The sequence below is a fragment of the Nicotiana tabacum genome, chromosome 12 (assembly GCF_000715075.1).
Source record: "Nicotiana tabacum cultivar K326 chromosome 12, ASM71507v2, whole genome shotgun sequence".
NCBI classification, from domain to species: Eukaryota; Viridiplantae; Streptophyta; class Magnoliopsida; order Solanales; family Solanaceae; genus Nicotiana; species Nicotiana tabacum.
Genome location: NC_134091.1, coordinates 117,152,117 through 117,179,905, shown reverse-complemented (window position 1 = coordinate 117,179,905; position 27,789 = coordinate 117,152,117). Strand labels below are relative to the sequence as shown.

The 27,789-nt window shown below is 38.3% G+C and overlaps 2 protein-coding genes across 9 annotated transcripts; both read left to right on the top strand.

Annotated features, from left to right (window-relative positions):
* Positions 1 to 2,523: 2,523 nt before the first annotated feature.
* Positions 2,524 to 12,355, top strand: LOC107760541 (putative late blight resistance protein homolog R1A-10). 8 transcript variants are annotated; one of them, XM_075226884.1, is made up of 4 exons: positions 2,539 to 3,411; positions 4,158 to 4,569; positions 11,242 to 11,962; positions 12,098 to 12,355. In XM_075226884.1, exons 2-3 carry the CDS (start codon positions 4,233 to 4,235, stop codon positions 11,952 to 11,954), a joined length of 1,050 nt encoding a protein of 349 aa, XP_075082985.1. In that variant the 5' UTR covers positions 2,539 to 3,411; positions 4,158 to 4,232; the 3' UTR covers positions 11,955 to 11,962; positions 12,098 to 12,355. The 8 variants fall into 8 exon arrangements, with proteins under 8 accessions (XP_016434094.1, XP_016434092.1, XP_075082984.1 ...); XM_075226883.1 differs by having other exon boundaries at positions 2,530 to 3,411; positions 4,158 to 11,962; XM_075226881.1 differs by having other exon boundaries at positions 2,530 to 3,411; positions 3,991 to 11,962.
* Positions 12,356 to 17,563: 5,208 nt separating this feature from the next.
* Positions 17,564 to 18,004, top strand: LOC142167348 (uncharacterized). Its single transcript, XM_075227511.1, has one exon. It carries the CDS (start codon positions 17,564 to 17,566, stop codon positions 18,002 to 18,004), a length of 441 nt encoding a protein of 146 aa, XP_075083612.1.
* Positions 18,005 to 27,789: the final 9,785 nt, after the last annotated feature.

Below are 27,789 nucleotides of genomic sequence, written 5' to 3'. Positions count from 1 at the left end.
TTATCTATTTATATAATATTAACTATTTGATAAATATTTTTGCGTCCTTATTTGTAATTTGATACTTCGAAACACTTTTTGAAAAGTTTGACCAAACACAAATTGTTGCTCAAAAATACTTTTCAAATTGATTAGTCAAACACAAACTAAACTATTTTTCTTTGAAAATACTTGTTGAAAAATTACTATTAAAAAAAAATATTTCTAAAAATAAACTGATTTTTTCAATTTGGCCAAACAAGACTACAAGTCTCCGGAAGTTTTGCAATGACTCGCTCAGACGCGAGTCGAGAAAAAGCATTTTAGGACGAGTCTCCTTCAACGCCACGCAACCTTCGTACTGTAAAGATGCTTGTGTACTCCTCCAATCAGAACACATACACAAATTGATGCATTTTAAATCAAGTAAAAACTGTCCATTGGAAGAAAGAAAACATTAATCAAATGAAAACGATATACATAACGCGACAGATCTGATTCCACGCACCCAACTGGCATTGACTCTTTTTTTTTAATTAAGTCAAATAATTATTAATAAACATTAATTAGGAGGTGCGGAAAATAATTAAAGGTACAAGGTTGCTACACAACAAGTTGCTGTGTTAAAATATTGCCAAACTCAAAGGCAGAAACAATTTTTGTTTTTTTTTTATAGATTTTAACATTGTTAGTCTCTTTTTAAAGAATATCTATATAAATAACATTACTTTTCCCTTTATTTTAAAAATAGCACATTTATTTACGGTTACAACATTTTTTAAGATACTTTACATGGCAAGGGTGTACAAATAAAACCAACAAACCGCACCAACCCAATAATCCGAGTCAAATAGAGGAAAAAAATCCGACTATGGTTTGGTGTTGGAAAAAAAACCGACCATATTTGGTTTGGTTTGGTTTTAACTAAAAAAAGTCAAACCGAAAACAAACCAATCCGGCATTATATGTATAGAAGTTTTAAATATATTTAATACATAAAAATATTTATGGTAGCGTAGTTTATAAAAATTTCTTAAGCTTTTTCATAGTTTTATCTTTTAATGTATTATTTTAAGTTTGGACTTATACTTTTTGGATGCTCCAATAAGTTTTATAGTCCATAAATATTAGTAACTCAAATAAATCCTAAACCAAAATCAAATCAATATTAATATTAATAAAAGACATTCAATTCAATTGTACTATGAATGAAAATAGTATTGGATATCTAATTTTTAAGTTTTTTCATGGTTTAGATAAAATGTAAAACTTATTTTTCTTTTAGTGATTAGTCATGTAAATAATTGTACTTATTAGTCATAATTTTAATTTATGTTTGTTTTTATTATGGCTTATTGATAATATTTATTTTATGCGATTTTATTATCTTTATTGTTGAATATTTTAGTACAATGCCATTACTCATCTCATATTTATGTTATTTTATAGAAAAACACCATATATAGTTCTTTCTTTCTAGGATTAAAGAAATATTTGGAGCAAAAATTTTACGTTTTGTGCTATGAAGTCTTTATGAAAAAAAAACGAAAAAACCCGAAAATCGAAAAAAAAAAAAAAAAAGAAAAACCGAGATTAGAAAACCCGACTTTTATTGGTTTGGTTTGGTATTTAGATTTAATAACCCAATACAATTGGTTTGGTTTGGTAATTAGAAAATCTGAATCAACCCGACCCATGTACACCCCTACGTGACATTAAATTTTGAAACGTAAACACTAACCACAATTTATTGTTGTTACATGTGGTTTCATAATGTATCGTATTTTATTGTACTGTATTGTTTGATGAATACAACGTTTGGATAGACTGGGTTATTTCATGATATCATGCACCAACAATATGAAGAATAAACTTGTAATATTACTAAGAAAAAATAGGTTACGGAGTAAAATTATTATATAAAAAAGTAGGGTAAATGATAGAATATGATTATTTAATAATAAGAAATGGTAAGACGAGTAAAAAAAAAAGCAAGAGAACGATATCACCACACCAAATTCGTCGTTCCATAAAGTGACACTTTTCGTCGTTACGAAACGATAGATTTAACGATACGATACAATAAAATATAAGTAACAATCAAAACAAATATTTTATTTAAAGTAACAATACGATACAATACAACAGGCAACGATTAACTACGAATTTTGATACTAAATTAGTTCAAATCACCTCTAATCTTTCTCGAATTTTGTATATTGCCTCATCTATGTGTCTTCAGCAAATTCCAACCAAATTCAACAACAACAACCCAGTAAAATTTCACAAGTGAGGTCTAGAGAGGATAATGTGTACGCAGACCTTACCCCTGCCCGAGGGAGTAGAGAGGATGTTTCCAACCAAATTCATTAAAAATATATATTTTTGCTTAGGTTTTTAGAATGTTGTAAATTATTGACGCCTTTTTCTAATTATTTTTGGTAGCATGACTTAATGGCTAATTGTTGGTAGATACTATCTGTTGCTATTTCTGTAGTTCTCTCAAGAAAATTTCAGTTAAAAAGAAAAAGCCTAATCTCCCATCTGCAGGCAACCTACACTGCTCCATTAATAAAGATGCTTGCTTACTCAAGTGTTGAGAGCAAATAAACAAATCGGTGATTTTTTTTAGTCAGGGAAAACCTGTCTATCAGAAGAAAGAAAATGTTAAGCCTTTAATCAAATGAAAATGGATGGAATACTATCATTCTACCATATCTCGATAGATCTAATTCCACAAGCGGCAATGACTTAGAGGGTGTTTGGATTGGCTTTTAAGCTGATCAAATCAGTTTTTAAGTGTTTTTTTTTTTTAGTTTTTTTTAAGTGTTTGACAAAGTTAAAAAGTACTTAAAATAAGTTAAAAACTCCTTAAAACAAGTCAAAAGCAATAAGATGGGCAATATGTTGAAGAATCGAGCTGTCACTAGCTAAGTTAATAGAGGTAGTTAGTGGAAATTAGTTAGAGTTGGTTAGATGTACTTGTATATATACATAGCTTCTGTACAAAAGTTAGTTGCAGATTTCATTATATGAAATGAGTTCATTCTTCTCTCTAACTCGATCAATTAGTTCTATAATTCAATATGGCATCAGAGCCCGTGAAGACGATCAATTCACGCAGATTGCTTGAAATTGATTTCTGTATCTAGAACTCGTTGGTCGTCATCTATGCAATTGCTTTGATTCACCTCGTCTTAGGTTGAGTTGTCCTTGAGCAATTAGGTATTTTTTTGGTTTCTCTGTGTTCGATTCTATCCTAAGATCTCGATTTTTTATCTTCAATGGTGATCGGAGCTGGTGGTACAAGCTCAGGCACAGGAATTGAAGATACGACTGCTGATGCAACTCCAGTGGCAGATCCAAGTCGTGTGGGTGCTATAGTTGTCGATCAATATCATCCTCTATTTCTCCAACCGTCTGATACTCCAGGTAGCTCTCTCATCTCAATTAAACTAACTGAACATGAAAATTATGCTCTGTGGAGCAGCTCTATGCGTATTAGTTTACTAGGCAAGAGCAAACTAGGTTTTGTAGATGGAAGATGTTCTAAGGATAAATTTGATCCTTCTATTCATGATCTGTGGGAAAAGTGTAATGTTATTGTGCTTTCATAGATAATGAATTTTGTGAGTGTTGAGCTATTAAGTGGAATGGTGTATGCTACAAGTGCACACAAGGTGTGGAGTGACCTTAGAGAAAGCTTTGAAAAGGTGAATGGCTTGAGGGTCCTATACTTGCACAAACAAATTGCTACTCTGTCACAGGGCATCTCATCAGTGTCCTCTAATTTCTCTAAATTGAAGGAGTTTTGGGCTGAATTTGATGCACTTATGCCTTGTCCTGGTTGTGGTTGTGAAGAATCAAAGAGATATATAGAACACTTTGAGTATCAGAGGTTGTTACAATTCTTAATGGGACTGATTGAGTCCTATGCACAGTCGAGCAATCATATTCTGAATATGTCACCTATTCTCTCTATAAACAAAGCCTATTCTATGATCATTTCAGAAGAAAGTAGAAGGTCCTTGGCTAATCATTCCTCAAATGTAGCAGAAATTCATAAGGGAACAGCCTTGTTCACCAGTAAAGGTCACCCTAATTCATCTCAGTTTACCAATAAGACTGGTCCTGCTCCATACTCCTCTAATCCTGCCTCTTATTCCCCTGGCCTTCAGAATCATAATCAAGTGATGTTCAATAATAAAGGAAGCTCATACCCTACAAATAATTTCAAGTAGAGGAAGAATCAGATGCATTGTGACTACTGCAGTTTCAAAGGTTACACTAGGGAAACCTGCTATAAGCTTCATGGCTACCCCTCAGATTTCAAATCCATGAAGAAGCATCCTTCAGAAAACTCAGCTGCTTATACTGGAGAGAATCAGTTCTCCAACAATGTTATGTCAATCTATGGGAATTCTTCAACATCACAAGCAGTAGGCCATCTCACCAACAACCAGTTTGCTCAGAACCAGCTTGCTCAGGCTGCAATAAGTGGAATCCCTCAATTTACACAGGAACAGTACAATCAAATCATTCAGATGCTTGAAAAAGGAAGTGAGGATAATGGCTCAGCCATGGCAGCAGGTATGATACATAATGCAACCCTTCCTGAAGATTAGCCTAAGTGGATAATTGACACTGGAGCTTCTAATCATATGGTGCATAGGATTGATATGTTGTTTGATTTAAAACACTTGGGACAGACTAATGTAGGGAAAGTGTGTCTACCTATAGGAGAGCTAGCCACAGTAATACATCTAGGCTCCACATACATATTTCTTGGCCACAAGATAACTAATGTTATGCATATACTTGAGTTCAGATACAATCTGTTATTTGTCTCAAAGATTACAAAGGAGCTGAAGGGTGTAGCTATGTTCTTTCTTGAATTTTGTATATTTTAGGATCTCTTCAGTGGACAGGTGAAGGGGATTGGTAAGGAAGACTATGGATTGTATGTGCTCACATCTCGGAGTATAATACAAGCAATGGAGGATGCACCTACTACAAGAAATTTAAGTTCTGTTCCAAAATCTCTCACTGTGAATACCACTGAGTATACTAGAATAAATGTTGCCCTATGGCATAGGAGGCTAGGTCATATACCTTTGGATATACTGAAGAAAGTAAGTGAATTTCAGTCTGTGAAATTTGATGATACTGAACACCATTGTACTGTCTGCCTAGTTGCTAAGCAAACAAGATTACCCTTTCCTCTGAGTACTTCCACTGCTCATTCTAACTTTGATATCATTCATGTTGATGTGTGGGGCCCTTACAGGTTACCTACCTGTGATGGGAAGAGATATTTTTTTAACTATAGCTGATGATCATTCTAGATTCACATGGCTGTATCTATTACCCTCAAAAGCTGAAGTAATTATGGTTCTTAGGAAAGTCTTCTTAATGGTTAAAACTATTCATTCCTCTACTGTCAAAGTCCTAAGAACAGACAATGGTTGTGAGTGTTTTAATACTCAAATGACAGAACTGCTCAAGTCACTAGGCATCACTCATCAAAGCTCTTGTGTTTACACTCCACAACAGAATGGAGTAGTTGAGAGAAGGCACAAGCATATACTCAATATAGCAAGGACACTCAGATTCCAAGCCTCAGTTCCACTCAGATTCTGGGGAGAATGTGTTACTACTGTAGCTTATCTTATAAGCAGGCTACCTACCTCAACTCTTAAAGGTAGAACGCCATATGAAATATTGCATAGTGTTCCTGCTTCTCTCACTCATAAATTTGCTCCTAGAGCTGTTCCTGCAGTTTTTCTTGAATATTCTATGGTTCAAAAGGGCTATAAGATGTATACACTAGTCTCCAGGAAATTTATAGTCAGTAGAGATGTGGTGTTCAAGGAGGATGTCTATCCCTCCAGACACACTATCTATCCCATATCATCAGTATTTCCTATTTTAGATTTCTCCCCTAACACTAGTTCTGGAAGCAATATAACAGTATCTCCTCAAAATACTATAGACCTATCTAATGCACAACCTGCTGATCCCTTAGTATCTGCTGAAATTCCAAACTTATCAGCTGCTTCAAACACCAGTACATCACCAGATATAGAGTCCTCTACTTAGGCCTCAGCACTAGTGCCTCATCATGAAGTACCTAGCAGAAAATCTCTAAGAATGTTTAAACCACCACTGTGGATGAAGGACTTTGTGGTTTCAACTCATGGGAAGTCCAACTATTATTATCCCATATCAAACTATGTGAGGTACAACAATATTTCTTCTGCCTATAGTGCTGCACTCAATGTCTACTCATCTATTATTGAACCACAGTCCTATAATGAAGCAGTTCAGAATCCTAAATGGATTGCTGCTATGAAGTGAGAAATCACAACACTAGAGGAGAACAAGACTTGGAGCATTGTTGATTTGCCAGAAGGAAAGGTGCCTATTGGATACAAATGGATTTTTAAAATCAAATATACAGCCTCAGGAGTAGTAGAAAGATACAAAGCAAGGATAGTGGCTAAAGGTTACAATCAGCAAGAAGGGCTTGACTATACATAAACTTTCTCCCCTGTGGCCAAGATGGTCACAGTCAGGTCAGTTATAGCAGTTGCAACTGCTAAGCATTGGTACATCTTTCAAATGGATGTGCACAATGCCTTTCTTCAAGGGGATTTGCTTGAAGAAGTGTACATGGACATCCCACAAGGTTTTTCTACCCAGGGAGGGACAGGCAAAGTTTATCGATTACACAAATCATTATATGGCCTCAAACAGGCACCACGACAGTGGAACAAGAAGCTAATTGATGCCTTGCTACAGATTGGTTTCACTCATAGTCATTTTGATTACTCCTTATTCACTAAGAAAGTGCAGGACAGACTGGTTCTTGTCTTAGTCTATGTTGATGACCTTTTGGTTACAAGGAGTTGTCCTCAGCTTATTCTGTAGGCTAGATGTGATCTACAACTCAAGTTCAAGATGAAATATCTTGGTGAGCTCAAGTTTTTCTTAGGCATTGAGTTTGCCAGATCAAGGGAGGCTATTATCATGAATCAGAGAAAATATGCTCTAGAACTAATTGTTGAGCTGTGACTTGGAGGAGCTAAACCTGTTAGTGCTCCATTAAAGCACAATCAAAAGCTCACCTCTGCAGACTATGACAGCTTCATCAACACTCAAAGCACAGACAAAGACAATGCAGATACAGATCATCTTCTACCTGATGCTAGCCAATATCAAAGGCTAGTAGGGAGACTTCTGTATTTGACAATGACCAGAGCAGACATTGCCTTTGCTGTTCAACTCCTTAGCCAGTTTATGCATAAGCCCAAGCAATCTCATATGGAAGTTGCACTAAGAGTAGTAAGGTACATCAAGAGTGCACTTGGCCTAGGATTGTTGATGCCCTCTGAAAGCTATGGAAAACTAAGAGCCTACTGTGACTCAGACTGGGGAGGCTGTCTGTAGACTAGAAAGTCTGTTACAGGTTATCTAGTGAAGTTTGAAAATGCCTTAGTCTCTTGGAAGTCAAAGAAGCAAGACACTGCGGCAAGGAGTTCTGCAGAAGCAGAGTTCAGAAGCATGGCTTCAGTAGTGACTGAATTAACCTGGTTAACAGGTCTATACAAAGAATTAGGAGTGGAGGTTGAAGTTCCTATTGATCTATACTGTGACAGCAAGGCTGCAATCCAGATTGCAGCCAACCCCATATTCCACGAACGCACAAAACACATTGACATAGATTGTCACTTTGTGAGAGAAAAAATTATTCAAGGATTGGTAAAGACACACTATGTTTCTACAAAAGAACAACAAACTGATCTATTGACCAAGAGTCTGGGAAAGCCACAACATGATTACCTACTATCCAACCTGGGGTTGAAAGATGTGTTTCAACCATCAGCTTGAGGGAGGGTGTTGAAGAATCGAGTATGAGCCATAATAGTCAAGCAGCTCTTCCAGCTTATTCTGTTAGGCAGTTAGGAGCTTAGGTGACAGCTGTCACTAACTAAGTTAGTAGAGGTAGTTAGTGAAAATTAGTTAGAGTTGGTTAGATGTACTTGTATATATACATAGCTTCTGTACAAAAGTTAGTTGCAGATTTCATTATATGAAATGAGTTCATTCTTCTCTGCTTTGCTTTCATTTCATCTCTCTAACTCGATCAATTAGTTCTATAATTCAAAACAATCCCAACTTATTATATTTTGGCTTAAAAACTATTTCTGCTGAAAATCTACTATTTTTCTAGTCAATCCAAACGGACTCTTAGTTTTATTTTAATAAGTCAAACAATTTATTAATAACCACTAAGGAACTAACATGGTCTTGGGAATTATGTAAAGGGTATTGTACAAGTTGTGGGATTAAAAATTTACACACTCAAGGCAGCCCACATAATAAATAGGGGGTTTTCCATTATTTGAGAGAAAAATTAGTTAAAGAGCTGTTCCTTCAAAAATTCTTTTGTTCCTTCCTCTCCATATTAATCTGGAACTATTCCAAATCTTTCTCCTTCTTGCCATCATTTCCACAATCTGATTCTTAAGTAGTTGATGGCTGCTTATATTGCTGTAATTTCTCTTGTTAAAACTCTTGAGCAACTTCAGCAGAGAATTAATCCAAAGCTCATTCAAGGTCAAACTGCTAAAACGCTCGATTCTCTTCATGCTACTGCTGAATATTTTCATAATGTTGTTGAAGAAACTAGAAAGAGTAGGTTTGATCCTGAAAAAATCAAATCTTTGGAGGAAAAAATAAGAGTTGCTGCTAGTGATGCAGAAGATGTTGTTAAGCTTAAGATTGGTCAACTAATCAAAGGCTCAAGCTGGAAGTTTGGAATAGCACATATAATTTTACACAGGAATTTGGTATCACTAATTAAAAAAATCGATACAACAAAGAAAGAAGTGATGGAGATTATTTCTGAATTGAGCACTAGTACTGTTACGCGGCGCCTTCCTGAAGTTCCTTGGAAGGGCGACGTAAGGCTAAGCAACTGATGTCAGTGCGGTTGCTATGCGCCAACTGAGGTCCTCGCCGTACGCTAGACTAGATTGTCTGTGCCGTACGGGAAAACCAATGTCGTGAGCAATTGAGCAGCGAAAAATGAGCAATTGATGATGAAAGCTGATGATTGTATTGATGATGATGAAAGCTATTACAAGATGCACTGCGGTATTGGGGGGAAGAGACACCAGTACAGAGAATTGTTTGAATGCTTGAATGTTTGAATGCTTTGGTCCCCCTTAATAATGCTTAAAAAAAATAAACCAAAGTTACATGAGTTGACCTAAGAAAGCTGTAGAAGCACACTGAAAATGAATGAAGTAAAACTACTCTATAATTACAATGAAAAGGACTTAGTCTTCTATGGAAGCAAGTCCGATGGCAGCAACTTTGTCTTGAGCATCAGGGTCTGCGCGCGCATTGCTGTGGGCGCGCGCGGCACTATTTGGTTCTGCCAGCGGCGGGGCGCTGGTGCTTGGCATTGGGTCTGCGCGTGCGGCATTGTCGGTGCGCGCGGCGCTGATGGCATTCGCCAGCCGCTGGGCGCTGGCACTGATTGTCGGTGGGGCGACAGAGGCGCATGCTCGCTTGTCACTTGGCGCTGCCGAGACCACGGGGCCGACCGTGGCGCTAGGCGTTGGGAGTCTTGCCGGGACGCCACGGGGCGCGTCCAAGGGGTCATGGGTCGATGATGGAAAGCAGCCCATGACAGTACTCATGATGCTGATGATGAAATTGTTGAATTATCTGGGGATTCCATGATTGGCACTTCTACAAGTGATTCAATGCTGCCAAATTTGGAAGATGCCATTGTGCAGGGACTTGATGATGACTTGGAGATCATGGTTAAAAGATTGACAGGACCACTGTCGGCACTAGACATTGTCACTATATCAGGCATGGGTGGCATTGGCAAAACAACACTCGCTAGAAAAGCTTATGATCATCTCACAATCAGGTATCATTTTGACCTTCATATTTGGGTTACAATATCTCAAGAATTTCGATTTAGAAATGTCTTGTTACATGCTTTACATTGCATCTCAAAGCATACAAATTTTTTCAATGCAAATGATTATGATAAGGTGAAGGACAATGAGTTAGCCGACCTGGTGCAGAAAAAACTAAAGGGTCAGAGATACCTTGTTGTTGTTGATGATATTTGGAGTACGGGTGATTGGGATAGTATAAGAGGAATATTTCCTGAGTACAATAATCGGAGTCGAATCTTATTGACTACTAGGGAAACTGCGGTAGCTATGTATGTGGATTCTATTAGCCCTCATCACATGAACCTATTGAATTTAGAAAACAGCTGGAAGTTACTTCGTGATAATGTATTTGGACCAGAAAATGATCATCCTCATGAGTTGGAAAAATTTGGAAAGAAAATAGTAGAAAAATGCAAAGGACTACCATTAACGATTTTAGTTATCGCAGGGCATCTTTCTAAAATGGCCAGGACATTAGAAGCTTGGAAGGATGTTGTCCGAATCTTAGGTGAAATCGTTGCTAGTCATCCAGATAAATGCCTAGGAGTGCTTGGTTTGAGTTACCACCACTTGCCTAATCATCTCAAGCCTTGCTTTCTTTCTATGGGTTGTTTCCCAGAGGATTTTCAGGTTGAAACTAAGAGATTGATCCAACTATGGATCGCGGAAGGTTATATAAGGACGTCCCGAAGTAATAAAAGCTTGGAGGAAGTGGCAGTAGATTATTTGGAGGATCTTATTGGCAGGAACTTAATGATTAGAAAACGGAGATTCAATGGTGAGATAAAAGCATGTGCAATGCATGATCTGCTGCATGAATTTTGTTTGATAGAAGCTGAAATGACAAAGTTTATGCATATTGATAAAAACTACTCTTCTCTTCTAACACAAAAGCAAAATGTTCGTCGCTTCAGTTTTCAAAGCCAATATTATTCAGTTGATGATTGTTGTAAGCTATTACCCCCTGTTGCCACATCTATCTACTTATCTCGATTGGATCTACCTTACGCAACACGTGTTAAGCTTTTCGGGATATTGCCCATCTACCATCCTCATACTGTAGTACATGAAATTTTCTCCCATTTCAACCTTCTTAGGGTATTGTCCATCTTCCATGAATCTACAAATTTCACCTCCTTTCCACTCGTGATTACAAAGTTATTTCATTTGAGATATCTCCAAGTTGGATTTGACGATGATATTCCTGCATCAATCTCAAAGCTTCAAAATTTGCAAACTCTAATTCTTATGAATCAACGTCGTGATAAAACTTTACCAGGGACGATATGGATGATGAAGAACTTAAGGCATATACATCTGGAGGGAGCTACCAGTCTTAGAAGTGACATTCTAAATAAGCATCTTGTGACAGAGATGCCAAATCTACAGGAATTTTCTGTTCTCTGTTCCACCAGTTGTACAAATGAAGTGTTTTCAATCATTCCCAATCTAAAGAGCCTGATTGTCTGTGACCGTTTGGCCAATCGCCTCATTGATATGTCAAGCTTAAGAAAACTCGAAGCACTGAAGTTTTTCGTGGGAAATTCGCCGAGGTCCCTCGCGAGGTTTGTCTTCCCAACATCACTTAAGAGGTTGACTTTAACTAGACGGTTTTATTTTCCTTGGGAATACATATCAACTCTTGTCATGTTGCCAAATCTTGAAGAGCTCAAACTTAAAAATTTTGCAGTCTGGGATAAAGTATGGAGATTAAGTGATGAAGACAAGTTCCAAAGCCTAAAGTTGTTACTATTTAGCGAGATATATTTTCGACATTGGGAAGCAAGCAGTGATAGCTTCCCAAATCTAAAACGCCTTGTTCTGAAGAAATGCAAGTACGTGGAAGATATTCCAATAGATTTTGCGGAAATTTGTAGTTTGGAGTCAATTGAGTTACATAATTGCAGTACTCTTGCTGAGGATTCTGCAAGAAAAATTGAACAAGAACAAGAGGACATGGGAAATAATTCCCTTAAGGTCTACATCCTTTAGCACTCACGGTATGTTTTACTCTAAGATATTCTTCTTCTATTATTCACATTATTAATTACTCCATCTTTTGTTAAATTTTACCTTCTTGAAATTAAGTTGATGACTTCTAATTTTTTTTTTGTATATCTTTCATATATATGCAGGGAAGTGAAGCTTATTTTGCGGGGACCATCTGGCACTACCTTCCTAATGCAGAACCTTTTAGTTTATATTTTGAAAAGTAAAATGTTTCTTTTATGTTCTTATCAGATGTTATATTTATGTTTTAGGAATAAGAATGCTAAATGCATGTCTCTCCCATTTGTGGTTTTTTTTTTTATTTAGTATTTTGTAAACCATAACTATTGATGTACTGTAGTATCTATATGTCAGTAACTCATACGAGATACTTTCTCTATTCAGTTTTACTTGTCCATTATACTTCAAATATATTTTCATTTTTACTTGTCCACTATACTAAATTAAGAAAAGACAATCTTTTTTTCTGTTTTATCCTTATCATTAACTACTCATTCCCCAAATTATTTCTCAAGACTTTTGAAAATGCTATCATTATTATGAGTAAAATGGTAAAATATATATTTTATTTATTATTTCTTAAGGGGCATGAAAAATTCAAAATTGACAACTAAAAATGAACGGAGGGAGTAGTTCGAAATGAATAAGGTTTATGTAATGCATTGTGCACAAGAATAGGAGGTTTCACATTTGAGTCTATTTTCCTTTGTATACTGTGCCATTATTTTTTATATCACACTTTAAATGCCATGCCCCAAAAAGATTAGCACAACCGGCACCTGGATCCTTCAACTTATACTTAGCGAACCACTTAAACCTATCTACCCATTATTGGATCATTTGGTTAAAAGACATTATTTTAACTCCAACCTTAACTAGACCTTTGGCCAAAATACATAAGTGCGGAATGAATATGAGAAATAAAAGTATTAATCTCACCTACATGATTAGACCTTCCCAAAGTGTCACTGGAACCTCTTTGGATATAAACGAATATAATAAATCTTTAGACATTGATCCACCAATAAAAGAATTATAGTTCACCAAGTATAGGAGAGAATGGAGTAGACACCTAGCTCGTGCTATCAACTCCAGTGCCACAATATGTGAAATATCAAGTTGCCCAACATAAGAGGTTGAGCGCAATTTCTATGAATTGTACTCTCTAAGTATTATTGACTATTTTCCGATAAGGTTGGAGCGTTTCTTTAAGAAAACGTAAAATACATGAAGTACAGTAAGTATGAAATTTTATAAAATCAATAATGAAAGGCAATAACATTTTCATGTATTGTTTAAATTATTTTTATAAACTATACATGTTACGAGTCCCTTAATAGAAGAAGGGCATATTAGTCATTTCAGAAGGAAAGTTAGTTAGGCGGTTACACAATGTTGGTTGTGGGGAGCTGACAGTCAGTTAGAAGAGAATCTTGACTATATAATATAAGGGAAGAAGCTCAGTTGTAATAGCTATTCAGATTTACTTCAATAACATTTCTCTCTCTTTAATCTCTCTGCATTCTTAATTCTCTTCCAAGAATAGCTTAGTTGAATATTGTTCAAGAGCTATTCTCTCAATTGGCTCTTTAGGTTTATAGTTTTGTACTTAATTCGATTAGGTAAGTAACATTAGTATTAGAGCGACGGTCTTGGGCGAAACTATGCCGGAGACGACAACCAGAAACGGCGAAGTCCGACGGGAATTGGATGAGCTCCGCAAGCAAATTCGTTCCATGGCGGAGAAATATGATGAGCAGGTTCGAACAATGGGGGAAAGGCAGGAGGATGCGTTGGGTGAAATCCGTCAATTGATTGCGGCGATGACAACCAACCCTAGGGTGGTCGCCGGGGCTCCGGTAGAAAATGGGGGAAATCATGGTCATGGTAACAATAATCCGTTTGGAATGAGGTATTCTAGGGTGGAATTTCTTGTGTTTGGGGGTGATGATTTGGATGGACGGATTTACAGGTGTGAACAATTCTTTTAGGCTGACGGAACAATGGAGGAATCTAAGGTACGCTTAGCCGTCATTAATTTATAAGGTCGGGCGTTACAGTGGCACAAGGCTTTGATGCAAGCCAAGATGGAATGACTATGTGTGATCTCTACAACTGAGGTTTGGTGACAATTTGTATTATGATCCAATGGCGGAGCTAGTGGCATTGAAACAGATAGGGACAGTGCAGGAATTCTTGGACAAGTTCGATGGGATGATGAATCAAGTGGAATTGACTGAGGAGTACTCGATTAGTTGCTTCTTGAATGGGTTGAGGGCCATACATTGAAGTGCAAGTACACATGCTAGCACCAAGAACTCTTATGAGGGCTTACAACTTGGCCAGATTAGTAGAACAATCATTGAAGTTTCAAAGGGAACAGAACCGAGTAGCCATTAGGAGTTCCAGACCATTGCTTCCTAGCCCCAATTCTTCATGGAAATCGAGGAACTATTCTAACACTAGAGTAATGACAGCCATAAATGAGGAGGGAGAAGCAGGGTTCCTAATCAATCTGTAGTCAAATACTCTAGGAAACTGTAAACTACTGAAATGGATAAGAAGAGAGCACAAGGCTTATGTTATTGGAGTGATGAGAAGTATTCTCCTAATCATGTCTGCAAGAAGAGAAAGAAATTGTACCTCTTAGAAGTGGAGGAGGAAGTGGAAGAGTGGCAACTGGAGGATAATATGAAGGAAGAGAATTTTGAAGAATCTGCCTTACAACCCCAAATGCATGTCCATGCTTTGGATGGTATAGTAGATTATAGAACTATGAGGGTGATAGGAGGGGTTAAAGGTAAGATGGTGCATGTTTTGGTTGATTCGGGGTCAACACGCAACTTCATGGACTTAGCCATAGCCAAGAAGTTGAGATGTAAGTTGGAAACAATCCTCGCCTTTTCAGTGTTTGTTGCAAATGGTAGCAAAGTGCATAGTTCTTACATGAGCAGGGGAGTTTCATGGAAAATGCAAGGTGTAGAGTTCAAGGCAGATATGTTAGTGATGCCTTTGGGAGGGGCTGATGTAGTTTTAGGGATTCAATGGCTTATTGCATTAGGAGACATAAGATGGAATTTCAAACTTCTAAAATGGAATTCCATATAGGAGGCAGGAAGGTATCATTAAGGGGCAGTCAACCTATGGGGGTCAAGAATGATTGATAACAGCAAAATGGAAAGGTTATTGCACAAATCAGCAGGATTAAGTATGATGATTGTAGCACATGTGCAATTAGTTGACACATAAAAGGCATGCCTCAACTTACATCAAGTAGAGATACATGGTGATTTGCAGGGCCTGGTGGACCAATACTCGACAGTGTCTGCAACTCCTACTAAGCTACCACCCCATAGAAGCCATGATCACAAGATAACTTTGAAGGAAGGAGTACCTCCAGTAAATGTCAGACCTTATCTATACCCAACCTTGCAGAAGAACGAAATTGAACGTATGATACAAGAGATGGTGGATGTAGAAGTCATCAGACCTAGTGTAAGTCATTACTCTTCCCTATAGTCATGGTTAAGAAGAAGGATGGAACATGGAGGCTATGCATTGATTATAGACAACTAAATAACCACACTGTCAATGATAAGTTTCCTATTCCTATAATTGAAGAATTACTAGATGAATTAGGAGGGGCTGAGTATTTTTCTAAGTTGGACATGAAGTCAGGATATCATCAAATCAGAATGCATGAGAAGGACATTGAAGAAAACAGCTTTTAGGTTGCATCATGGGTACTATGAGTTTGTCGTGATGCCATTTGGTCTAACAAATGCCCCATATTCCTTTCAAAGTTAAATGAATAAGGTTTTTCAGCCCCACCTTACGAGGTTCATCCTAGTCTTTTTTGATGATATATTAGTACACAGTTCTTCATAGAAGAAACACATGATACACCTGCAGAAAACCTTTGAGATTTTAAAGAAAAATTGCTTATTTGTTAGGATGAGAAAATGCCAATTTCTAGAACCCTCTAAGATCAAAGTCATGGTGGACTGGCCCATTCCTAGAACTGTCAAAGGAGTGAGGTGAGGAGATTTCTAGGATTAACGGGGTACTACAGACGATTTATCAAAGGATATGGAGTGATATCCAAACCTTTAACTGAACTCCTCAAAAAGGATAAGTTCACCTGGAATGAAATGGCTTCCACAGCTTTCCAGGAACTGAAGGTAGCAATGATAACAACACTTGTGCTGGTCCTTCCCAATTTCAATCTGGAATTTATTATAGAAACTGATGCATGTGGTATTGGCATTGGGCCAGTGCTAATGGAAGAGGGACATCCTTTAGCTTTTATGAGTAAAGCATTTAGTAATAGGCATCAGCAACTTTCAGTTTATGAAAGAGAAATGATGGCCATAGTAGCAGCTATACAAAAATGGAGAAATTATCTCAGTGGATGAAATTTCACTATCAAAACTGATCACCAAAGTTTAAAATACCTTATGGAGCAGAGGATATCAACTCCCTAGTCAACAAAAGTGGTTAGCTAATCTTATGGGGTATGATTATACTATCACCTACAAGAAGGGTAGAGACAGTGTGATTGCAGATGCATTGTCTCGACTGCCTAAAGAGGAGGTTCAGCTGCACACATTTTCATTTGTGTCTTCTGACTTCTTAGAGAAGATCAAAGCTTCTTATGAGAAAGATGTTGACCTACAGCAAATTATCCAACAATTGTAGCAGGATCCTCCGTCTAAACCATTGTATATGTTGAAGGATGGTATTCTCTATATAGGGGGCAAGATAGTAGTGGGTGCATATTAGGAAGTAAGGCAGGAAATACTAAAAATTTTGCATAATGGAGCAGTAGGAGGTCACTCAGGAATAGCTGCTACTCTGAGAAGGGTCACTCAGTTTTATCATTGGAAGAAACTAAGGGTGGATGTCTATGAACACATCAGAGGGTGTGAAGTTTGTCAAAGATTTAAGGGTGAAAAGGTGAAATCACCAGGGCTACTACAACCCTTGCCGATCCCAAATAAGGTGTGGCAGGACATTAGCCTTGATTTTATTGAGGGCTTACCAAAATCCAATCAATATTCAGTGATCATGGTAGTGGTTGATAGGTTGAGCAAGTATGCTCATTTCATTGCCATGAAACACCCCTACAATGCTGCCTCGGTAGCTCAGGTTATTTTGGATAATGTTTACAAGCTCCATAGACTGCCTTAAACAATAGTCAGTGATAGGGATGTGGTCTTCCTCAGTAAATTCTGGCAGTCTTTTTTGATGTCCAAGGAGTGCAACTGCATCATTCTACAACTTACCATCCTCAATCGGATGGCCAAATTGAGGCAGTGAATAAATGTTTGGAGGGGTATCTCAAGTGCATGTGTAATGATCGACCCAAAGATTGGGCACGCTGGTTGTCACTGGCTGAATGGTGGTATAACACCACCTACCATTCTGCTACTAAATTGACCCCATTTGAGGTATTATATGGTCAAAATCCATCCACGCATGTTCCTAATGTCCCATACAGTTCATTGGTAGAATAAGTGGATAGGAGTCTGCAGGCTAGGGAAAGCACTATCAGGTTACTCAAGCATCACCTACCGTTAGCTCAATCTAGAATGAAGATTCAAGCGGATAAAAATAGATCCTTCAGAGAGTTTTATGTGGGAGATCAACTGTTTGTCAGGCTGCAACCTTACAGGAAGATGTCCCTGAAAGGCCACTCTTATCACAAACTAAGTCCCAAATACTTTGGTCCATTCCAAATTATTAAGAAGGTGGGATCTGTAGCCTACCAGTTGCACTTACCTCCTCATGCCAAAATCCATTCCACATTCCATGTCTCACAGCTCAAAAAGCATATTGGATCTGCTCCTATAGTACCTGATCTACCAGTATCCCTTTCTCCTCATGGTAATATTGTTTTAGAACTAGAGCAAGCACTGGAATTTCAATCCATTTCCAAGCATCACAGGCAGGTCAAGCAAGTGTTGGTCAAGTGGTTCAACTGTCCACTTGAAGATAGTACTTGGATAGATGTCCATGCTTTCAAGCAATAGTTTCCTCATTTTGTTCTTTGAATAGTGTTAGTATCCCACTGTTACGAGTCTGTTAATAGAAGAAGGGCATAATAGTCATTTTAGAGGGAAAGTTAGTTAGGCGGTTAGACAATGTTAGTTAGGAGAGGGATATGACAGTCAGTTAGAAGAGATTCTCGACTATAGAATATAAGAGAAGAAGCTCAGTTGTAATAGCTATTCAGATTTACTTCAATAACATTTTTCTCTCTTTAATCTCTGCATTCTTAGTTCTCTTCCAAGAATAGCTTAGCTGTAGATTGTTCAAGGGCTATTCTCTCAATTGGCTCTTTAGGTTTACAGTTTTGTACTTAATTCGATTAGGTACGTAACAATACACCTTTGAATAAACTGTATAAGCATTTCGATAAATTGTAAAACTTTTGATAGGGAGTTCCAATAGTTATAACTATAATGATAACCAATAACTATATATTGCCCATTCCCCGATGAAGTATGGTGTCTTACTTGAAAGATATTGACGATAGTGACTATCGCCTGGTCACAAGGCCGCCTCACCCAGTGTTGTTCATTATCACGGTAAGATGTCTTTACGGACGAACAAATGAAACACACACTGGCACGTGTAGGACGGATCTACATTGAGGGAGTGGGTTCACGTAAATCCATACTTTTCTCCCTGAACCATTTATAGCACCACTTGTTTCCTGCTCCTATACTTACATATATATGAGTGAATGCATGCTCATGTGAGTATCTTAGTACACTGGTAAGTAATTAAACCTTCCGCCTGCCAGGTCAAGGGCTTGACCGTCGTGCCATTCTCTTTTTTAGTTATTAAATATTGCTCTTAGATCACTTTTTTAATAAATAAAATAGGAAATTTTTCCTGTTATAAAAAAAATACCAATAAATTATATATTTAGTTAATATAGAAAAGACAAAAAACCGACTACATGAATAAACAATTAACTATATATACTGATAAAATGAAATTATAAATATTTTTAGTGGAATTAGAGCTTAGTAAACTATATTTTAACCGTCAATAACTTTTTAAATAAAAAAAATTATAAGAAAAAAGCTAATGTATTCTGTTCGTGGGGGAAGGTTAATAGGAGTAAAAAATAGTTTTTATATTCCTATATTTTTCTATCTTTGTTTTCTTTTTCTTTCTGTTACCATCCCTTAATCCCTCTTATTTTATAATCATCTAACAACCCTTATTATCGACTTCCTCACTCTATTATTATTTTTTTCTTTTCCTTTTCTCCTTCTTTCCTATTGCTATCTGCTACTAACTTTATTATATCCTTTTCTTTTTACCTCTTCCTCCCTCACTCCTACAGTTACTCCAAAAAAAAACTTTTGCTCCCTTCTTTATGCTTACAAATGTCTAATTTTTCTTAGTTCCCTACAAAACATATAATACATTTTCCGTATATGCAGATATTTTAGTCACTCGTCTTATAAATAGAGAAAGTAACTCTCCAAAACAGACATCAAGAAAGGCAAGTTTGGGAGAAGCGAATAATACAAATTAAAAAAAGAGCACCCAAGAACTCACGAGAGACATCTAGATAATGAGCAAATAGAGAAGAAATATATGAATATGTAGACCTTAGATCAAATAGTACTGAGACATCCCTAGTGCAGACAGAAATAATACTTGTGATCACGACATCTGAGGCTACTGCATCTAGTCTGGCTGGAAAAGTATAGAAACTAGCTGGAGCGCCACCTGACTGGCCTCCACCTCTAGGGCGACCCCTACCCGCCAGCCCTCCACCTCTGGCAGGCCCGACGATCGGTGCGAAAGCTGGTGCGGTGATCATAGGGTGATGGCCCTGCTGCACTGCCTTGCCCCGTAACTTGGGGCAAGATCTCCTCATGTGACCAAGCTCCCCGCACTCATAGCAACCTCTCGGTGCGGAAGATGACTAACCTTGAGGACCTGAATACCCGCTGGAAGAACCCTGAATAGCCGGTGGACGGTAGGAGCTCTCTAGAATGTCACTGAAATAGGGCCGCACAGGTGCACCCCGAGAAGGCGGTGGTGCTGAATAAGTGGGTCTGCTGGACTGACCCCTCACAAACTGACCTCTGCCCCCAGAATGGGCGCCGTTGAATCCTCCAGAAAGCCGAGGCTTTTTCTCCCCCGTCGTATACAAACGACCCTGGGTGCGGATACCCTCAATCTACTGATCTATCTCCACAACCTGCTCGTAAGGAGTCACCATCTCCACCTCTCGGGACATAGTAACCTGAATACCATAATGCAAGCCCGCAATAAACCTACGCACTCTCTCGGCATTAGTGGGGAGTATCATAAGTGCATGGAGGGACAACTCAGAGAATCTCACCCCATAATCGGTCACAGATATCTAACCCTGCTCGAGCCGCTCGAACTGACCCCGTAGCTCTTCCCTCTGAGAGGGTAGAATATATCTCTCCAGAAAAAGACGTGTGTACTGATCCCAGTCAAGGGAGGTGAACCCGCTGGTCTGCTAAGAAGATAGGACTGCCACCATGTACGAGCCCTGCCCTCCAACTGAAATGTGGTGAAGTCCACCCCGTTAGACTCCAATACTCTCATGTTCTGCAGCCTGTCTCTACAATGGTCAATAAAATCTTGGGGGTCCCCATGTCGCTAACCGCCCAAGGCACGAGGATGTAGTCTGGTCCATCTATCCAGCAACTTCTGCGTCTCGACGGTCGCATCTGGTCTGGGCTCTGGTACAACCGTTGCAACTGGATGGGCTCCGCCCATAGGTAATGCACCTGGGGTCTGATATACAGTAGCGACGTGCCCTGGAGCTTGAGTGGTAGGGGTCTGTACTCCCCCTCCAGCCTGAGATATGGCTGGGTCCGCTGGAAATAAACTAGCCTGCATTATAGAATCCATGAACCACGGCATATGGTCCATGACCTCCTAAAATCCCGGCGCGGACGTGAAATCTGCAGGGACTGGCTCAGCTGCAGGCACCTCACCCTGCGCCACAATGACAGGATCCTCCACTGGATCCGCTGGTGGTACAACGGGAGCAACTCTAGGATGCCCTCGTCCTCTAGCAGGAGATGGAGTCCTCCCCCGGCCTCTGCCTCGTCCTCTAGCAACAGGGGGAGAAGCTCCTCCACTACCGGGTACATCTTCTGCGCGCGTTCTCACCATCTGTGAGAGAATAAGAGAAAGACACTTAGTACAACATCAACTTCCCGATAGGAGATGAAGAAAAATAAGTATCATAATACCATATAGCCTCTCGAAGATATGTACGGACGTCTCCGCACCGATCCGCAAGACTCTATTAGGACCGCTCATGACTTATGAAACCTATGTGAACCTAGAGCTCTGATACCAAGCTGTCACGACCCAATTTTTACTATAGGCCGTGATGGCGCCCAGCATCGCTACTAGGCAAGCCAACAGTAAACTACCCATTGAATTGCTCATTTTAATATTTTTAAAATCTTTGATTTTTATTTAATAAGAAAACAAATAGTAAGTGAGCATAGTAATATAAAGCATAAACTAAACGTGAAAGTAAGATAGTGTATTAAATAATCAAAACCTATGAGTGTCTACTAGAATTTCCAAAATTCGGTGTCACAAATGAACGAGCATCTAGTAGAATATACAAAATTCCCTAAGAACTATTGTCTGAAACATAATAGACAGAAATGATAAAACATATCAAGAGAAGGCTCCGGGTGTTGTAGAACGGAGCATGAGAAACAACTCACCACTAGGCCTCCGGGTAATGCGGATGCGCGCCTGAACGAACTCCAGGTGCACTTACCTCAGAACCTGCACAATATGTGCAGAAGTGTAGTGTGATTACGTAAACAATATGTACCCTGTAAGTATCTAGTCTAACCTCGAAGAAGTAGTGATGAGGGGTCGATATCGACACTTACTAGTGGGCAATATACATAATGTACCAGAATATTAAATAAGCATGAGATACAACATCAATAATGGAATAAGAGGCAACAATTAAATAATCCTTTAACAAAATAACAATTAAAAGTCCCCCAATATCACATGCTAATCTCAACAAGTAAGAGGCCAACATGTATTTATAAATTCTCAAGTCATGAAAGACATATCATGTATAATCGGACTCTAAGTGACAACACGCACGAGTTATGCAGAGGTCGTACGGACCGATCCATAATAATCATGTAAATACACTACCGAGCTCGTACGACCCGATCCATGGATGCATCCCATAATATATATAAATATTGTCGAGCGTTTGGACCGATCTACAGGAATAGGAAAAACTCTTCGGATTACGAATTATGTATTTACAACTTCAAAGCAAGCCTATAAAACAATATAAATTTCCATCAATGATTAAACATTCCGCTAAATCTTTAAGTAATGAAGCTCGATTTAACATAATCTTTAACCAAAGTTTTACTTATTAATTTAAGCAATTAAACTAGCAAAACTAAGTTCAAATAGTGCAAGTAATAGCATAATAAAGGCCTATGTCTACCCGGGCATAACATGAATTTTAGCTACGTACGGACTCTTGTCACTTCGTGCATACGTAGCACCCACAATTAGTAGCAAATAATAATTTAAACACCTATGAGGTTAATTCCCTCTTACAAGTTAGGCAAGAGACATACCTCGTTTCCAAGTCCTCTCTCCGGTCCACAAATCACTCTAAAAGCCTTAAGTCTGTGCCGAACAATCCTAAACTAGTCAAAAATTGTACAAACTAATCAATAATTGCTCAAAAGTTCATAATTTAACTATTATAGTGATTACCCAACCCAATTTGGAAGGTTTCTAAAATTCACCCCCGGGCCCATGTGCCCGGATTTCGAAAAATTTTATAAATAATTGTAACCCACAACCTCACGAACACAAATATATAATTTTTACCCAATTTCATAATCATTTTCGTGGTCTAATCTCATTTTTTATCAATATCTAGGTTTTTCAACAAACTGCTAAAACTTTCGCATTTTTCATGTTAAAATCTACCCATAATCTATGTATTTAATTTGCATTGTATAGAAATCACTTACTTTCAATAGCTAGGTGAAAACCCATCTCGGAACACATAAAACAACATCGAAACTAAGAATCGCACCCTAAAATCAAATTGAATCAACTTATGAACTTCAAACTTCTCAACTAGCTCCGAACGCGCTGAATGATACTTAGACTACTCGGAATCACCCCAAATTTTGCATACAAGTAATAAATTATCATACATAATTATTTCCGGGCTCGAAATCCCAAACGGACCTCGATAACAGTCTACTCCAAATCAAATTTAAAGAATTAGAAAACCTTCAATGAACCAACTTTCAACATTAACCGTCGAAAAGCTCCCGGATCACCCGAAACCCGATCTGAACACACACTCAAGTCCAAAATTATCATACGTATGGATTGGAACTATCTAATCCCGGTTCCGAGGTTGTTTACTCAAAATATTGACTCAAGTCAAACTTGGCCATCATAGGCCACTAATAAGGAACTAAGTGTTCCGATTTCAACCCGAACCCTTTCAAACCTAAACCAACCATTCTCGCAAGTTATAAAACAATAAAAATACATACGGAGAGTCTTAATTAGGGGAACGGAGATCTAAAAAGCAAAATAATCGGTCGGATCGTTACAATACTAGTCAATATATCTACGCTTCGCGTGATCATAAGAGAAAATAATAAATATACAATATATCTTGTTATAAATTTAATAGAGAGAGAAGAAATACAATTTTCACGCATCATGCACAAATATAAATATTTTCTCTTATGACCGCGCAAAGCGCGGATAATTTGGCCATCTTCAATGGTGTGTTTAGCTAATTTCCACTAGCGATTACAAAGTTATTTCATTTGAGATATCTTGCAGTAACATATGGTGGAAATCTTCTTGCATCAGTTTTAAAGCTTCAAAATTTGCCAACTCTAATTCATGCACAATATCGTTCAGTTATAACTTCATTACCGAGGAAGATATGGATGATGAAGAACTTAAGGCATATACATATGGAGAGAAACAGTTATTTACCCAGTCCTAGAAGAGAAAGTATTCTAAATACGCATATTGCGACAGGGATGTCAAATCTAGAGGATATAATTCCCTTAAGGTCTACATCCATAGCAGTCACAGTAAAATTTAATTAGATCTCTCTAAAAGATACTTTAATTCTTCACATTATTACTCCATCTCTTTTAAAGTTTACCTCCTTGAATAAGCATGTTAATGCATGTCTTGCCCATTTCTGATTTAGTATTTTCTAAACCATAACGACTAATGATGTTCTGTAATATTTATTTTGTTTTGTATGATAATTCGAAATGAATGAGGTCTCTAATATGCATTGTCTATGGGGTATAAGAATCGGAGGTTTCACACTTGAATCTGTATTCCTTTGTTCAAGTATCATATGGTGTTGGTGAAAATACAATTAATTACCGTTGAAAAATAAAATGAAGAAAATAAAATAAATATTCTTTAGGCTGAGGCGCGAATATTTCGCTCTCTTTAAGGAGATTCAAGTCTACTGCGGTGTCACAACCCAAAATCCTAACTTATCGTGATGACGCCTATCTCAATAGTAGGCAAGTCAATAACCTCAATAAATCACAACAATCTCTTAAGTTTGAAAATATAATATTTGAATTCAATTGAAAAACTCATAATTTCATATACAAAACACTCCTAAAATCCGGTGTCACTGAGTACATGAGAATCTAAATAATGATAAGTCTAACTGATAAGAACACTGTCTGAAAATATAGAACAGTACAAAAACTGAAAGGAAAGAGGGTCAAGGTCTGCGGACGCCAAGCAACTACTTTGATAGTCTCCAACAGATAAATCCTCAAATCTGGCAATCGTCGTATCCGGAAGTACTTGGATCTGCACATGAGGTGCAGAGTGTAGTATGAGTAAAACCAACTCAATAAATAACAAGACTAACCTCTGAGCTGAAAGTAGTGACGAGCTCAACAGGTACAATCCAGTACAGAAATGTAGGCATGCTTTCTAGTTCAACAGTTAAACTCAGTACAGAAAAAATAGATAAAATATGCATGATATGAGGAATATGACATCTCTATATCTACATGATAAAATATATGATGAATGTGATGTACCACAATGGAAATCTCATGTACTCACACTCTGAGAATATCGTCACGTAGCCTAAACATGATCTTTATCATGAGACTCAGCTCAAATTCCACTAACACGTGGAGGATATGTGGATAATGACATGATTCTCTAATTATACAACTCCACAGAATTTATTTAAGTCTCAATTTGTATGGTGCACGCCCACACGCCCGCCACCTAGCATGTGTATCACCTCCAAACAAATCACATAACACGTATAATCAGGGTTCATACCCTCAGAATCAAGTTTAGAAGTGTTACTTACCTCAAACTGTGTAATTCTTAACTCACCTCAAACCGTGTAATTCTTTACTCACCTATGCCTTTGCCTCACGAATTGACCTCCGAAAGCCTCGTATCTAGTCACAATTAATTCGATTCAGTCAATACAAATTATAGGAATCCTCTTAAATAAACATTCATCCTCGAACGGGTTTAGAATCATACCTGAAACCTTAAATAGGTGTGGACATTTTCTCTGCATCTCCCGCTCAGTCTCCCAAGTAGCTTCTCTGATTGGCTGACCTCTTCACTGTACTTTCACTGAAGTTATGTTCTTTGATCTCAACTTTCGAACCTGCCGGTCCAAAATGGCAACCGTCTCCACATGATATATCAAATTACCATCCAACTACACTGTACTGAAGTCCAAAATATGAGACGGATCTCTAACATACTTCCGGAGCATTGATACATGAAACACTGGATGAACACCCGATAGATTAGGTGGAAATGCAAGTTCGTAAACCACCCCTCTAATCTTCTTAAGTATTTCACAAGGCCCAATATATCTAAGACTGAACTTGCCCTTCTTCCCAAATCTCATAACACCCTTCATAGGAAAAACTTGGAGTAGTACCTTCTCTCCTACCATGTAAGCAATATCGCGAACCATCCGGTCGGCATAACTCTTCTGTCTAGACTGCGCCGTGCGAAGTCATTTTTGAATCAATTTAACCTTTTTCCAAAGCATCCTGAACTAAATCAATACCCAATAGCCTAGCCCCACCCGGCTCAAACCTACCCACTGAAAACTGACACTGTCTCCCATATAAAGCCTCATACGGAGCCATCTGAATACTCGATTGGTAGCTGTTATTATAGGCAAACTCTGCCAGTGGCAGAAACTGATTACAAGAACCCCCAAAATCTATAACACAAGCACGTAAACATATCTTCCAATATCTGAATAGTGCGCTCGGACTGTCCGTCCGCCTGAGGGTGAAATGTTGTACTCAACTGAACCTGTCAGCCTAATTCTCGATGCACTGCTCTCCAAAACTGTGATGTAAACTGCGTGCCCTGATCTGAAATGATGGACACTGGCACACTGTGTAGGCGAACAATCTCGCGGATATAAATCTCAGCCAATCGCTCCGAAGAATAAATAGTACCAACTAGAATAAAATGAGCGGACTTGGTCAGCCGATCTACAACTACCCAAACAACATCAAACTTTCTCAAAGTCCATGGGAGTCCAACTACAAAGTCCATGGTAATGCGCTCCCATTTCCATTTCGAAATTTCTAGTCTCTGAAGTAATCTGCTCGGTCTCTGATGTTCGTAATTCACCTGTTGACAATTTAAGCATCGAGCTACAAACCCAGCTATAACTTTCTTCATTTTTCTCCACCAATAATGTTGTCTCAAGTCCTGATACATCTTTGTGCCACCCGGGTGAATAGAATACCGCGAACTGTGGGCTTCTTCAAGAATCAATTCACACAACCCATCTATATTTGGCACACAAATCCGACTTTGCATCCTCAACATCCCATCATGTCCAATAGTAACATCTTTGGCATCTCCGTGTTGAACTGTGTCCTTTAGGACAAGCAAATGGGGACCATCATACTGGCGCTCTCTGATGCGATCGTATAAGGAAGACCGTGAAATCACACAGGCTAGAACCCGACTGGGCTCCAAAACATCTAACCTCACGAACCGATTAGCCAAGGTCTGAACATCAACTGCAAAAGGCCTTTCGACAACAGGAATGAATGCAAGGCTACCTATACTCACCGCCTTTCTACTCAAGGCATCGGCCACCACATTGGCCTTCCCGGGATGATACAAAATAGTGATATCATAGTCCTTTAGCAGCTCCAACCATCTACGCTGCCTCAAATTTAGAACCTTCTGTTTGAAGAAGTACTGAAGACTCCGATGATTTGTAAATACCTAACAAGACACACCATAGAGATAGTGCCTCCAAATTTTCAATGCATGAACAATGGCTGCCAATTCTAAATCATGGACATGATAGTTCTTTTCATGTGGCTTTAACTAGCGCGAAGCATAAGTAATCACTTTACCCTCCTGCATTAAGACACACCAAATACCAATCCGAGAAGCATCACAATACATTGTATATGAGCTTGAAGCTGACGGCAAAATTAGAACTAGAGTTGTGGTCAAGGCATTCTTAAGCTTCTGGAAGCTCTCTTCACAATCATCCGACCACCTGAACGGAGCACATTTCTGGGTCAATTTAGTCAAGGGCGATGCAATAGACGATAAGAGACGATAATAACCAGCCAAGCCAAGAAAACTCTGAATCTCAGTAGCTGAAGATGGCATGTGCCAACTCTGAACTGCCTTTATTTTCTTCGGATCCAACCTTAATTCGTTCATTGGACACTATGTGTCCCAA

Excerpts from the sequence above, each read along its gene's own strand:
- LOC107760541 (XM_075226883.1), top strand. The coding sequence starts at position 9,729 with ATGATTGGCACTTCTACAAGTGATTCAATGCTGCCAAATTTGGAAGAT.
- LOC142167348 (XM_075227511.1), top strand. The coding sequence starts at position 17,564 with ATGAAGATTCAAGCGGATAAAAATAGATCCTTCAGAGAGTTTTATGTG.